Below are 16,302 nucleotides of genomic sequence, written 5' to 3' on the forward strand. Positions count from 1 at the left end.
GCTGATAAGGTAGAAGAGAAGGGGCTTTGTAGAATTGGCTGGAAACTTGCTGCAGAGACTGGAGGTGACCCTGGGGATCAGCAAGCCCTTTGTGCACAGGTCATGAAAGTATTGATCTTCTTGTGTGGAAACTGGATGTTTGGCTGGACTGCTCTACAAACCTGAGAGTGCTGGGAAAGAGTCATAGATGGTAGAGACCCATCTGTGACTTGGTGAGGCTGCACCAAGGTATTACTATCTTATTCTCCATGGTTATCACACCTGTGACCCTCCCACACAACAAAGGGATAAAGCATGATCAATGATCTGTTGTTATGGAAACTTCCTGAAAGGTTTCTAGTTGGCCTTTGTTGGGGTTTGAAGGATCCTCCCAATAATGTTCCTCTCATACCTGTTTTCTGAAAAAATCAAGAAAGAAAACAAAAGAGACGGCAAAAGAGACTCTCAGACACTAGCAAAAGGACCATGATTTGCCAGATAAACAGTACTAGCTCTGGAGGTTCACAACCTTCTCCAGCCTTTTTACTTGATTAGAATCATTCTCCTCCTATGCTCCCTGTTGAAGGACTAAAGTTGTGATTCTTGAGAGAAAACTAATCAGAGAGGGAAAACTTTCCTTCTTAGGAGGCTACATAGCACTTGAAGGTGGACCCAAGGTGGCTTGATGGACAGGCCTTAATAAGAGAGTTCTTTAGGGGGAAGAGAGAGAGAGAGAGAGAGAGAGACTCCAGAATTTTGAGGTGCTTGAAAATATAAGGCCAAGATTTTAGTAAGAGTCTGCTTGGACTAAGTGCTTAGACTCTTTTAGATGTTGAAGAGGTTTGTGATTGAAGTTCCTGGGTCAGCTTTGCCTTTTCAAATGTGCCACAGCACTGACAGAGGGGAGAAGACATAGTTTTGCAAGTGTAATGCCGCAATTATTGATCCTCTCTGTATCAGTCAAGGCAAGCTAGATTTTCCTGAGGAAACAACTCCTAAAAGCTCAGTGGGTTAGAACAAGAAACGTTTGTTTCTTGCTCTGATGTACACCCACGAGAGGTCAGCTGGGGGACTTGGTTCATCATTGGCACTTAGGGCAGTCACGAGCTTGGATTTACCAGGAAAAAGAGAGCTGTGGAAATCCCTGCTTTCGCTTGGAAGTGATACATGTCACTTCTGCTCATCCACTGTGCCAGAACTAGTCACATGGCCCCACGCACCAGCCCGCCAGGCTCATCTGTCCATGGAGTTCTCCAGGCCAGAATACTGGAGTGGGTAGCTATTCCCTTCTCCTGAAGATCTTCCCAACCCAGGGATCGAGCCCGAATCTCCTGCATTGCAGGTGGCTCTTTTACCATCTGAGCCCCCAGGGAAGCCCCAACACCACCGCCAGGAAGTGCAGTCCTATCAGGCGTCCAGAAGGTGTGAAGTGGAAACAGCTGGCAAACATCTCTTAATGGCCTTCCCAATCTCATTGACTAATAGAGTTTTTGTTTTAATAGACTTTACTTTTTAAAAGAGTTTTAGTTTCACTTCAGAATTAAGAGGAGATTATACAGATTTCCTCTATATTCCCTGCCCCTCTACTTGCACAACTTCCCCCATACCTATGTCCATCCCCCACCAAAGTGGTACATTTGTTATAACAGATGAAACTACATTGATTTATAGGTATTATGCACAGTCCATATACTTTAGGGTTCACCTTTGAGGTTGTACATTCTGTGGATTTGGACAACAGTATAATAACATATATCCACTATTATAATATCATACAGAAAATTTCCACTGCCCTGAACATATTCTGTGCTCTGCCTTATTCATCCCTCCCTAACCTCTGGCAACCACTGATCTGTTACCTGTCTCCATAGTTTTGCCTTTTCTAGAATGTCATGTAGTTGAAACCTTATAGTGTGCAGCCTTTTCAAATTAGCTTCTTTCACTAAGCACTGTGTGCTTACAATTCCTGCTTGTTTTTCTATTGATAGCTCGCTTCTTTCTACTGCTGAATAATATTCTGTTGTATGTACCACAGTTTATTTATCCTTTTACCTAGAGCATATGGTTGCTTTCAAGTTTTAGAAATTATGAATAAGTTATTATAATCATCCATGAGCAGGCTTTTGTGTGGGCATAAATTTTCATCTCCTTTGGGTAAATATCAGGAAGCATAATCGCTAGATTGTATGGTAAGAGTATATTTAATTTTGTAAGAACTGCCAAACAGTCTTCCAAGTTGGCTGTACCATTTTGCATTCCCACCAGCGATGAGTTCTTGTTGTTCCACAATCTTTACCAGCATTTGGTGTTTTCAGTGTTCTGGATTTTGGCCATTCTAGTAGGTATATAGCTGACAGAGGTTTATTTAGAAAGATTTTTTGTGAAGACATCTTTGGGCCTCTTAATGTCCTCTGAACTAGAGAATGTAGGTATGTATCATTCACATTTTCAAATATATGTCAGTGCTAAAACTTGCTGAAGGCAAATGCTTCTTTTAGATCAGGGATGAATTTGTTTGGCTCTTTGGGCTGTATGGTCTCCACTGCATCCGCTCAACTCTGCTTCTGTAGAGTGACATAGACAGTACATAAATGAGTGAGTGGTGATTCACTAAAACTTTATTGACAAAACAGACTGTGGACCAGATTTGATCCGTGGGTTCTAGTTCACTGACCTGTTTTAAACATCTGACTTCCCTGGTGGCTTAGATAGTAAAGAATCTGCCTGCAATGCAAGAGACATGGGTTCGATCCCTGGGTCAGGAAGATCCCCTGGAGAAGGGAAAGGCTACCCTGTCCTGTATTCTTGCCTGGAGAATTCCATGGACAGAGGACAGTCCCTAGGGTTGCAAAGTGTCAGACTGACAGACTATAGTCCCTGGGGTTGCAAAGTGTCAGACACGACTGAGTGACTAACACTGACTTTTCAGAACAGATCTAGAATCAATTTTTTCTTCACTGTCCTGACTCTGGTTGGATGGCATCACCGACTCAATGGACATGAGTTTGAGCAAGCTCCAGGAGATGGTGAAGGACAGGGAGGCCTGGTGTGCTGCAGTCGATGGGGTCACAAAGAGTCAGACACGACTGTGTGACTGAACAACAAATCCTGACTCTGCAGATAATTTTAAGGCAAAAAGATCCATATTTGTTTTTAAAATTTGGTATAAGAAACAAGCTCATGATTTATAGATTTTGAGTTTGTATGCAGAGATGAGATTCTAGCAATAGGACCGCTTGTGATTGTGAAGTCACTCAGTCGTGTCCAACTCTTTGTGACCCCATGGACTGTAGCCTACCAGGCTCCTCCATCCATGGGATTTTCCAAATAGTACTGGAGTACTAGGACTGCTTAGAAATAGGATATTCCTCCTTCTAGAGCCCTCTGGTGGCTGGAGGACGCCATTGCCATAACCCCTGCTGGGTGTATGTGCTGTTGTTTCCGACTGTTTGCCACCGCATGGACTGTAGCCCACCATGCTCCTCTGTCCATGGGATTTCCCAGGCAAGAATACTGGAATGGGTTGCCATTTCCTTTTCCAGGGGATCTTCCCAACCCAGGAATCGAACCCGTGTCTCTTATGTCTCCTGCGCTGGCAGGCTGGTTCTTTACCACCAGCACTACGTTGGAAGCCCCCACAATCCCTGGGGATGTGACAGTTATGTTTTACTCTCTTGGTTTCCGTTTTCCACAGCTTTAATCCCACCATCTGGGATGAGAGGGATTACCTCTGCCATTAGCCCTGCAGGTGCTTGGAGGGGGTTGAAGATCAAGAATAAGAAAGACTTTACTATCGGGAACCCTGATCGGCTTCCCTGAAGTTTTTCCTGGAGTTTCTACTCAGCTAATCCTCTCAATACCAGTTCATCAGGTTTCTCATTAGAAGCCAAGATTTTTGAATCAGTTCCAGTCACAAGTCATCAGCTTTTAAATATTCAGAAATCTCAATTGGCAGTGAGATGGTTTGATGGTGTATTCCTTGCCTTAAAGAGCATAAAAATGATTGGATTAGCCATCCCCATAATGATCTAATACAGTGTGTGACACTGGGTGTATTTTAAACAGACTAGTTATCTCTTTTTATTTCCCAGAACTCACATTCTGTGTAAATCATGTGCCCTGGCTTCCTGGCAAGGATTTATAATTTCAAAAATGTCTAGCTTTCCAGAAATAAGTCCCCTGCTATGGAAGTACCCTCTACCTGTGCTTCCAATTAGTAGTTTACAAGAGCCCTCTTAGGAAACTATTTTGTACAGTTTTGAGAATAATGTTTACTCTGTAAAAGGAAGAGGGGAAATGTCAGATTATTTTACAACTCCCATCTTTCTTAAAAGGCGCTTTTCCTCTGTCATCCCTCTTTCCCCTTGCCCTGTATCCTTTCCGTGCTCAACGCTCTCATTCCCAAAGCCTAGAATCTCCTTTACTCCCTTCCTCCTCCCTCTACGTTCCTCCTCCCTAACCCTGCCCCTGATTCTCTTTCTCCTTACCTTTCTCTCTCTCTCCCTGCCACCCCTCTCCCTCTCTCTGGTAGGTTATCAAATCCATTTTCATTCTCTGGTGTAATACTCTTCTTAGGAATGGGAAGATGGAATGATTTAGCATCAAATGCTCCTCCTGCAGAAGCTAAATCTTTGTATTATGTGACTTAGAGTCAGGGACATTTCTAGAAAGCCTTGAAAGAAAGAAAGTTAGCGCTAAGTCATGTCCAATTCTTGCGACCCTATGGACTGTAGCCTGGCAGGCTCCTTGGCCGGGGAGAAATGATGTGTGCACCCAATCCAGCAACATTTCTTATACAGATGACATCTGACTAAGGTGACTTGAAGGGAGAAAGCAATGTCATGGAAATGCAACACAGCTTTGAAGGACAGAAGAGTAGTATTAAAAACTGGACGCAGTCGTTACTTATTACACTCTTTGATTACCCTTGACATGTGGTTCTAAATTATGCATAGAATCAAAGACATTTTGAACTTTTTTTAATGTAAATTTATTTATTTTAATTGGAGGTTAATTACTTTACAATATTGTATTGATTTTGCCATACATCAACATGAATCCACCACAGGTATACACGTGTTCCCCATCCTGAACCCCCCTCCCTCCTGAACTTTTGATGAAATTATAACAGTGTATTTATCCATTCGTCTATCCACACACCCATCCATGATACATCCATCCACCCAGATATCTGTCCATCCCTTCTTGCAGCAAATATCTGTTGAAGAGTAACTGTGTGTCAGAAACTGTAGAAGTATTGGATGGCCTACCTAGCCCAGTGATCTTCAGCTGCTTCTCCAACAAGCTGGAGCCTCTTCATCATCTACGTGCTCCATGACCTGATGTTTTGGAAAGATTCTATCTGAAAACAATATTCATGAAGCAACAACTAATTTGCTTCTGAATTTTTTATTGGTCATCCATAGCTATAATTAACATTCAAAGCCTTTGAATATCAAGAGGTCACTAGTCCAAAGCAAAGAATTTTGACAGCTAATTATGACACTGGAGAGACTATTGGAGTCCAAAGCAGGGCTTATAATGATAATCCTTGGACTACCATCTGACACAGATATATGTTTTTAGGCCAAATAATAGTTCTGAAAGATGGAAATCAGTTGGAATAAAATTCGAGCTTTACTTGCACCTGGGGGATTTGTTAACACAAAGCCCTGACACCACAGCAAAGCTAAGCAGCAGTGCCCTTTAAAAGAGTCATTTGTTCCCTGAGTCACTACCATCCTGCTCAGCCCATTCACATTCTTCTTCCTCCGTTTGATTGTCTGTGACCACCTTGTTTCACCAATAAGGAAACAGAAGCCTGAGAAACTCACTTATTCAAGGCTATACAATTATGAAGCAATAGAACTTGACCTGAAACCTGAGTGTTCCTATAAAGTACCCTGAAGTTTCTCTAAGTGGCTGCTCTTCTGTGTGTCCTGTCCCTGCCTGGCCCCAGAGCATCACCACCGCCTCCTCCAGAGCATGGCAGTCACCCATATTTGTAGCGTTCTGTCTAATGCTCCGCATAGATGTGGTCCCTAATGGTCCTCAAAGATTTTACAGAATATAATTTCCCTAAGTAAAGAGAAATGACAGACTGGGCTCTCTTCCAGTTAGGATGTGGAAAGCATGAGGCATTGATCTCCCTCTAACACCAAGATAAAATCAGTAAGCTAGATAAATTACAAAGTCATATTTTAAAAACTCATCTGAACATGAGGATGCAAAGAAACCTCAGTGTACTAAAATCCAGAATGTCCTTCCTGGGCCAGAGACCTGCAGCTGCTTTCATCTCTGGTGGTAGGGAGAGGAGGAGGAATATGCCAGAGGTGGGGGTCAGGGAGGAAGCTAAGCCTTTAACAAGCCTTTAGTGACTCTGAGTGGGCTGACCTGACTGGTTGGGACCCCAGAATCTCTAGTGTGAGTTGGAGTCTGGGACCCCAGAGTCTTCAGAGTGAGTTGTGCTTTCCCACCATCGTTGGACCCCAGGCCTTCCCTGAGTGAAGAGGGGCAGTATGCCAAAGCTAGACAGGGCGGGAAGGCTGAGTGAAACCCCTCTGAGGCACTGCTGACCTTGAGCTAGGGCAGAACATCCCTTGACCATGGCGGCGGACACGACCACAGGAAGAAAACTAATCACCTGAGGTGCAGAGAGCCGTGGGTGGGACTGAACATCAAAGGAGATTTCCTGAAGCTCAGAGAGTTGGCAGCAAAGCCATAAAGCATAGCAAGCTCTCCAGAGTCTCATGGATGCTAAGAATCCAAGCCCTGCTGAAGGGCAAGTTCTAAGAGCACTCTTAAGCTTTCGAGCCAGTGGTAAACAAACTCTAAAGTTGCAGCCCAGTTGCAGCAAAACCTAAGCTAAGGCACACTGAGAATTCTACTTTGCAGTAGCAGATCATTCTATTGATCTTATACCCATGAGCCTAATTCTGAAGCTTGCAGACCCAAATGGATCAAATGGAGCCAAATCCACCCCCTTCACTGTCCAACTGTGCTCCAAGTGGCCCAAGTCATTGCTGGAAAGAGTCACACCTCACTCCACAATTAGGGTCCACTAATAATTTGCATTTCTTCTTGGGATGCTGTGCATTTTTGTACTCTATGCTGCTGCTGCTGCGTCGCTTCAGTCATGTCCGACTCTGTGGGACCCCAGAGACGGCAGCCCACCAGGCTCCCCCGTCCCTGGGATTCTCCAGGCAAGAACACTGGAGTGGGTTGCCATTTCCTTCTCCAATGCATGAAAGTGAAAAGTGAAAGTGAAGTTGCTCAGTCATGTCTGACTCCTAGCGACCCCATGGACTGCAGCCTACCAGGCTCCTCCGTCCATGGGGTTTTCCAGGCAAGAGTACAGGAGTGGGGAGCCATTGCCTTCTCCGTGTACTCTATGCAGTGGTATGCTAAAGGAGAATCAATAAGAGAGTGTTCCTCTTGGCCATAAAAAGGTATTCAAGACAGGCAGAAAGAAGATATATAGCTAAATACATAATCACTTGACCTTGCCTATTTTATTAGAAAACCATATCTTAAGAATTATTAGTTCTCAAAAAAGAATTTAGCTTAACACTGGTCTTTATCTCTAAATATCTCATTAGAGACACTATTAATCTTAGTAGAACAGTTCCTGGTGCAAGATTTAAAGGATAGAAAATCATTATTTTCCATTACCAAACAGAGTTTTTGCCAGAAACAAATGGCCAGTGGGAGATTTGAAAGAAAAACAAATTTATATTTAATTGAGCTTAGTGTCTTCCTGAAAACCTACTAAATGGTTGCTTCCTTAATGAGTCAGGGGAACTCAGGATTTTCTTAGTGCTGTTGAGATCTCTACTTTTTCCCTTTTGGTTTTGAACCCTTTTCCTTCTCTGAACATTTGTAGCCTTTCCTTGTATATGATTTTTTAGATTAACTCTGTTGAGTGTGTAGCCATTGGAGATCTAAGTCAAACCCAATGCAAATGATACCAATTTGAGTACTTTTATTTTGAAGAGGGGTCATTGCTCTATTGTAAATATCTTGACATGATTCCTGACGCTTCCACCAAAGAAAGATTTCTGATTTCAGTCATGTGCAGAGCTAGCAAGGGAACAAATGCTATTCTGAGGACAAGGAGGGAGCATGCTGTGTTCCAGGCACTAATCTGATGGCTTTATATCTGTTGTTTATTTTTATACCAAATCTTAGAGATAGGTACTATTTTAAATCTTCATTGTATGGAAACAGACACAGCTTCAGTTGTTTTCTATTCCTGTGTTCAGTTCCTAGATCAGGGTTCAGTAAACTTTTCTATCCTAGGCCATTTAGTAAATATCTTAGGCTTTGCAGGACACATGGTTTCTGTTGCAATAACGCATTTTGCCATCGTAACATGACAGTGTCCACAGATGGTACCCAAGCAAATGGGTGTGTCTTTGTTCAAAAAAAAGCTTAACTGATGGAAACTGAAATTAGAACATCACATAATTTTCACAGGGCATGAATTTATACTTTGATCGTTTCAGGCCATTTATAAATGGTAAAAAAAAAAAAAAAAACAAAACAAAAAAAACATTCCTAGCTCCAGGGCTGTGCAAAACCAGACAGTGATCTGGATTTAGCCCACAGAAAGTCTAGTCTGGGGATCTCTGACCTAGATTAAAATGGAGACATCACCGCTGTCTAATCAGATCTAAATATCTGTCATTGGGGATGGAGTGCCTCATCACTGATAAGATGAAAAATGTTTAGAGTTTGAAAAATGCTTTCTAGAAGAACCAGTAGAATGCATGTCAGTTGGAAATGCTCAGCCTGGTATCCACGAGAGCAGGCAGGTGGCCCTGGACCATATCTTGTTGGTAGTGCAGGTCCTGAGAAGCATGTTGGAACCAGGCTGCCTTGAATTTGTATTTACTCCTCCACTTAATACTTGAGTAACCTTGAACAGGTTACTTTTCCTCTTTAAATGTCAGAATCCTCATCTATAAAATAACATTAGAATTCCTGCTTGGTGAATATTAAGTGAAAAAATATATATATCTACTGCTTGGCAATATAAACAATTATATATTGCTCAGAACATGAGAGTTTAGTAAAAGGTGGCTCTGCATGGATATCTATTATATTCCTGACCTATTCTGTTTAATTCAGCAGTGCTTTTAGATTGTATAATACTTCACCCAGTAATTCTTCTATTAAAAAAGGCAGGAATTATTTCTCTTTTAATCATTGTAAATGAATAAAATATAAGAGTATATGCAATATATGTGTAATTTAAAGAGTAGTTGAAAAACACCCATGACCCCATAACTTTGCTTATGAATTAGAACAGTACTAGATGCTCTCAGGTCTCCTAACCTGACCCTCCCAAATTACCTCCCTTCCTTCTCTATGCTATTCTGAATTTTAGGTTATTCATTCTCTTATTTTGCTTTTATAAATATACTCTATACATCAGTAAGTAATATATACTTTTTTTTTTCCTGTTTTTGACATTCATACAAATGAAACCAAACTCTTTCCAAGTTTTTCACTTTCCCCCGACCAATATTATGGTTTTGAGGTTCTTCACATTGATGCAGACAGTCATAAGTGTTCATTTCTGCTTCTGTGTAATTAATTTTCTATCATATGAACATGTCACATTTTATGTATTCATTCTCCTGTTGATGGACACTGTCTCTAGGTTTCTGCTGTTATAAACAAAATTACTATGGCTTCTTGAATACTTCTCATAGGGATATAAGTAAACGAGACACTAGCATAGATACAACCTAGGTGTAGAAAGCAGGTACAGACCTGGGTCATGGAGTTTGCACAATTTCAGCTTTTCTAGGAAATGGTAGCTTGTTTGCTGAAAGGGCTACTCCCTTCACATCCATAATGTATGAGTCACCAGTGCTTCACAGTCTTTTCCTTTCCTTTTTTTCTTAAACTCTTAGAAATGCAAGCACAATACCAGCTCAGAAAAGTCAACAAAACATAAATTACAAAGCAAGTGTGTATGTAACCACCACCCAGGTCAAAGAGAGAATTGGTAATTCCTCAGAAGTCTCTATTTTGCCCCATTCCAATATGTATCTTCTCCCTTCCCCCTGAAAGGTAATCACATCTCTGACTCTAAATATTTTAGTTTTGTTTTGCTAATTTGAAAAAGTCATATAAATGGAGTTCATTCAGTGGGTATATGTTTATATCTGGCCTGTTTCATTCAATTTTATTTTTGTAATGGTCACTCATTTTGTGTGTGGCTTGAATTCATTTATTTTCACAGCTGTATAGTGTTTCATTGTATATCCAATCTACTGTTGGTAGATATTCGTTTCCTATTTTTTGTTATTACAAATGGCGCTACTATGAAAAGTCTATGTGTTTCTTAATGCAACAGGCCTAGAGCCTGTTGTATGTATAATTTTGAGTGGAATTACCGTGTTATAGGGTAAGCATGTTTAACTTCAGTAGATAATGTCAGTTTTCCAGATAGTTCTACCAAATTACTCTTCCACCAGCAGTATATGAAAGTTGCTTTTGCTGCACAGTCTCATGAGTGCTTTATTCTTTTAAATTTTGGCTGTCAAATGAATGTGTAAATAACTTCTTAAAGTTTTTTTCATTTTCCTGACCTTAAAGAAGTTGAGGACATTTTCATGTGATTATTAGCTATTTGAATATCTGTATTCAAGTCTTTTGCCATTTTTCCTTCTGAGTTATCTTTTAAAATTATTTTTTTGTTCATTATTGATTTATTGGAGGCTTTTTTTAAAAAAAAATTCTACATAGGAGTCCTTTTTTTATTGTACATGTTGCCAAAATCTTTTCCCATACTGGGGCTTGCCTTTTCACTTCTGGATGATACTCTGGATGAAAAGAGGTCTTTGAGTTCAATGGTGTGTTCTCCAGAGCTGTATAGCACTGCACCCCTGCTACCACCTGGGCTGGAGTGTTTGCAATTAGATGCTCATTAGATAAAAATATAGGAAAGTGGTCAGAAAGAGACCACCTCAGTCAGTCAGTCAGTTCAGTCGCTCAGTCGTGGGTAAGCAAAAATTCCTCACTTTCCAGTATGAACTTCTAAATTATAACCTTTCAAAATTAACTTGTTCCCAGACTGAATAGAAAAAGGTGTGCTTTAAAACCGAACTTGAATTTCAAGAATAAACAATGTTCAGCTTACAGAAACTATAAAACTCTTAGAGGAAAACATAGCCAAAACACTCTTTGACATAAATGGCAGTAAGATCCTCTTTGACTCACCTCCCAGAGTAATGGAGATAAAAACAAAAATAAACAAATGGTTCCTAATTAAACTTAAAAGTCTTTGCACAGCAAAGGAAACTACAAACAAGATGAAAAGACAACCCTCAGAATGTGAGAAAATAATTGCAAATGAAGCAACTGACAAGGGATTAATCTCCAAAATAGACAAGCAGCTCATGCATCTCAATATCAGAAAAACAAACAACCCAATCAAAAAATGGAAAAAAATGTTTCTCCAATTTTTGGAGAAACAGACATTTCTCCAAAGAAGACATGCAGATGAGTAATGAACACGTGAAAAGATGCTCAACATCATTCATTATTACAAACATGCAAATCAAAACTGCAATGAGGTATCACCTCATACTGGTCAGGATGGCCATCATCAAAAAGTCTACAAACAATAAATGCTGGAGAGGTGTGGAGAAAAGGGAACCCTTTTGCACTGTTGGTGGGAATGTAAACTGACATAGCCACTATGGAAAGCAATAGGGAGATTCCTTAAAAATCTAGGAATAAAACTACCAGCAATCCCACTACTGGGCATACACAATTTGAGAAAACCTTAATTCCAAAAAACACACATACCCCAGTGTTCATTGCAGCACTATTTACAATAGCTAGGATATGGAAGCAACCTAGATGTTCATTGGCAGATGAATGGATAAAGAAGCTATGATATATATGTATATATACATACGCACATACAATGGAATATTAGTCATAAAAAAGAATTTGAGTCAGTTGAACAGAGGTAGATGAAGCTAGAGCCTGTTATACAGACTGAAGTCAGAAACAGAAAAACAAATATCATATATTAATGCATATATATGAAATGTAGACAAATGTTTCTGATGAACCTGTTTGCAGAGCAGGAACGGAGATGCAGACATAGAGAGCAGACCTGTGGGCACAGTGGGGTAGGGAAAGGGTGGGATGGTTTTTGAGAGAGTTGCAATGAAATATATGCAATACCGTATTTATAATAGGTAGCTAGTGCAAAGTTGCTGTATAACACCAAGAGCTCAACCTGGTGCTCTGTGACAAACTAGAGGAGTAGGATGGGGGAGGGGTTGGAAGGGAGGTTCAAGAGGGAATATATGTATACTTGGGGCTGATTCACATCATTGTACAGCAGAAACCAACAAAACATTGTAAAGCAATTATCTTCCAATTAAAAAAAAAAAAGCCAATATGAGGCTTAGACCAAAAAAGGCTGACAGTTTACCACTAAGGGGAATGGCCAGCTCTCTGGAGCAGAGGAGCTCTTCTTAGTATGGGGCAGAGTGAGAGCCTTTCATGTGAAGCAGCAGGATTTCCTGGAGCAGAGCTGACGGCCTGCGGCTGTGGGAGGCACTGAGCCACTTTAGCTCTAGTCCTGGTTCTCTTTGGCCTCCATCTGGGTCTTTGGGCTAAAGTTTTGCTTTGAGGGCCACCAGAGTGGGGTGCTGCTTAGGAACATACTGGTCAGCTCAGCTTTGTGCTTTGTTCCCTGCCAAGGGTAGAGTGAGTATATGAAAGAGTGAGAGAGAGAGAATAGAGACAGTGTGTATGTGAGGGTGGGGTGGGCATGGTGAGGAGGCAGGAAGCTCCCAATATCTGGATTCAATAATTTTCTTTATTTTCTGGTGAAACGTAGGCTATTACTTCAGGAACTTATGAGAGAGGTATGAAGAGAGAAATACTTTCAGAAAACTTTCAGAAACTCCTTTTTCCCTTCACCAATAAAATACTTGATGATTTTCTTGAATCTTTTGTTACTTTGTCAAGGAGAGAAATAATTATGACTATGATTTGAAAAAAAAAAAAGAAAGAAATGGTCCTGATGGATTTGATGGACTGAAAGGGTCATATAGTGCCGAGCGGGGTGAATAAAGAAAGAGGCATATTGTATATATATCCCAGTGAAGTTTCAGAACACCAAAACTAAAGAGAAAATCAGGAAAGACTTTAGAAAGACTTAACTCTCCTAAAGCAGGTGTTTGAGTTAATCCCTCAGGAATATATTCTGTAAAGGATGAAAAGAAAAAGAAAAGAAAGAAAGTCCCAGATCAGGGACTGAACCAGTGTCTTTCTTTCTTTTCTTTTTTCTTTTCTATCTATTAAAAGAAAAAGGTAGCATATGTGGCTCCCTTCCTTTCCTTCTCCAAGTCCCTGTGGATAATAGAAAATGTATTAGAAAGCAGATGCAAGAAAGACTACCATCTTTGCGTCAGCAGTCCTGTGGTATCTCTGGAAAATAGGAAACAAATGGAAGAAATCCAGGTCAAACACATATAGAGAATAAGAGTGGTTCTGTGTACTTCTGGCAACAGATAACGGGGCAGCCATCATGGTGGGTGCATTTGGAACATTGGTTCCCTTGTGCTAAATCATAGGCAATAGCAGGCTTGAGCTGGAGGTACCTTGTATGGATAATACCCTGAAGGAACTACAGTCTTCAGCCTGAAATCAAGTTACTAACTCATACTCTTTTCATATGGCATGTCCTGCCCTTCCCTGCACCCTCTGGAGGCCATTGTACTAAACAAATAACATAAAATACAAGGATGAACATCAAACCAAGAATCACCAAACATGAAGGAAACATCAGTTCATTGAATAAGACACTCTGATGCAGCAAACCAAAGGGCAGTCACCAAGAAAGTAGTATTAGTGAAATCAAAGGGATTGGACTTTGGAAGAAAACAAGTAGATATCCTCAGAGGAGAAAGAAGAATTTATTTCATAAAACAAGAACAGGTATCTATTTCAAGAGCCAAGTAAATATTACATTGGGAGTGAAACATTTAATTGATACTTTAAAGATCACTCATAAATGGGATGAAAAATAGCATGCACACAGCTGAAGAAGAAATTAAACTGGAGGCTTGAATAAAGAAGTAATTTGGAATGTAATATAAAAAGCAGATTTAAAGAATGAAACAAAGCTTAAAAAGACATGGAGGATAATACTAGGAATTTCAAGATCCATTTACTAGGGTCTCTCAAAAGAGAGAAGTGAGAGAGAGTGGTTGAGGTGAGGAAGGAGAGTGGGAAGAGAAGAAAAAAAATCAAATGGCCAAAGATGAGTTGTCTGGGAGCTTCCCTGGTAGCTCACTGGTAAAGAATCCTCCTGCCAATGCAGGAGACACTGGTTCAGTCCCTGATCTGGGAAGATCCCACATGCCTCGAAGCAGCTAAGCCCATGCTCTACAGTTATTGAGTCCATGGTGCTCTAGAGCTGAAGCTGCAACTACTAAAGCCTGTTGAGTTCTAAAGCCCGTGTTCCACAACAAGAGAAACCACTGCAGTGAGAAGCTCGTGCATTGCCACAAGAATGCAATCCCCCACCGCCACAACTAAAAAAAAAAAAAGGCCCATGCAGCAACAAAGACCCAGCACAGCCAAAAATAAAGCAGGAAAATTATAAAAAGATGAGTTGTCTGATGACAAGTGTCCCTACAGTGCGCGGGCTTCCCAGGTGACTCAGTGGTAAAAAATCTGCCTGCTAATGAAGGAGACACGGGTTCTATCCGTGGGTCTGGAAGATCCTCTGGAGAAGGAAATGGCAACCCACTCCAGTATTCTTGCCTGGGAAATCCCAAGAACAGAGGCACCTGGTGGGCTATATAGTTCAAGGGGCTGCAAAAGGATTGGACACGACTTGGCGACTGAACAACCACAGTGCTCATCTTGACAAATGAATAAAGATGTTCCTTAGACGTATCAGGGTGAATATTCAGAGTAAAGAGATCTTGAAAAGCTTCACAGAGAAGAAAAATGGGATACTGTTTTGATTAGAAGTATAAGGACTCTTAGCTGTCTTGAGGGGGTGGGAGGGGAATCCATCTTTGGGGAGAGGCATGCATGGAAATAGAGTTAATATTGCAGTATAGTTTTACACTGTGAATATAAAACTGAATTCCTGTTGTTAGCAAACTCTTCTTGGTTGCTCAGGTTACTTACTATCCTTGGACAATGGTTTGGATTCTCCATGATACATGTGAGATATTAATGTTAGTCAAAAGCAGAGTCTTTGAAATGCTGCACAATCCTGGTTTGGAAGCTAGCCCTGAAAGGACTTCACAGCCATCTATATTTTCAGCACTCTTTCTCTTCCTGGGGCCAAGACCTTGTTTACCACCCTGGAGGACACAGCTCAGACTAGAAGTAGCTGAGATTTCCTTTCAAAATCCAGGGCTTTCCGATAGAATGGTTGACAGCTCTTCTTTTCCGGATGGCTCTGTTTAGGCTGCTGATGGTGTAACACTTTCTACTCTAAACAAGAAAAAAATGCCCTATATCCTGGAGAATCTTTTGAAATAAGTAGGAAAGAACAGATGCTGGGTTTTAGTTCATATTAAGATTGGATTTGCAAGGGCCTACTTATTGGTAACTTGATAACCTTGATTTAACTGTCCAGGTCACTGGAGTCTTTACAGTACATGTGTGTTTATTATGGAACAATTAACCAAGGAACACGGGCTAAGATTTCTTAGCAATAACGACCAGTTTATTGATCACTATTTCTATAGGGATTTCTCTCTTGATTTAGTTAAGAATATCATATTTTATTGATTTAAGGGACTCCGTGGTTCTGTTATTTTTCACGTTAACTCCCTGAATCTTGTGTGATTTCAGAGGGCAGAGCCCACCGGTTGCTGAATTTAACTTACTCCTGAAAGCTCACACTTTGGAAACCTATGGGGTGGATCCTCACCCATGCAAGGTAACTACCTCTCTCTGCAGGTTGACAGATAGATTGTTTCACCCAAAAGACAATTAATTGGTATACAGGCCTAAAGGGGCCCTTCTAGGATATTCCCACAGCCTGATCCATCACCCCTAATGGGAAGGGACAACAGTGTACTGCAGTCACACGTTTGGGTAGTTGATTTTCTCCATTAGAGTCTTCTAATTGCTTGCTCATTCACTCATCCATCAATTGGATGGTTTTACCCCCTGAGAAGTTGTGGGATCCTAACAGGTTTGTTTGCAAAGGCCATTGCCAGCAAGAATGCAGTCTTTACACCCCACGCCAGCACTCTTGCCTGGAAAATCCCATGGATGGAGGAGCCTGGTGGGCCGCAGTCCATGGGGTCGCTA

The 16,302-nt window shown here is 41.0% G+C and overlaps 1 protein-coding gene across 2 annotated transcripts in view; it reads left to right on the plus strand.

Annotated features, from left to right (window-relative positions):
- LOC120860300 (FERM domain-containing protein 3) overlaps positions 1–16,302 on the plus strand; it is a 345,585-nt gene that overhangs the window by 231,690 nt on the left and 97,593 nt on the right. For both annotated transcript variants that reach the window (XM_040236079.1, XM_040236080.1), the window contains exon 7: positions 15,838–15,925. In XM_040236079.1, coding sequence (XP_040092013.1) covers positions 15,838–15,925 — 88 coding nt within the window. The remainder of the gene's footprint in view (positions 1–15,837; positions 15,926–16,302) is intronic.

The sequence above is a fragment of the Oryx dammah genome, unplaced genomic scaffold, assembly GCF_014754425.2.
Source record: "Oryx dammah isolate SB20612 unplaced genomic scaffold, SCBI_Odam_1.1 HiC_scaffold_11056, whole genome shotgun sequence".
Lineage (NCBI taxonomy): Eukaryota > Metazoa > Chordata > Mammalia > Artiodactyla > Bovidae > Oryx > Oryx dammah.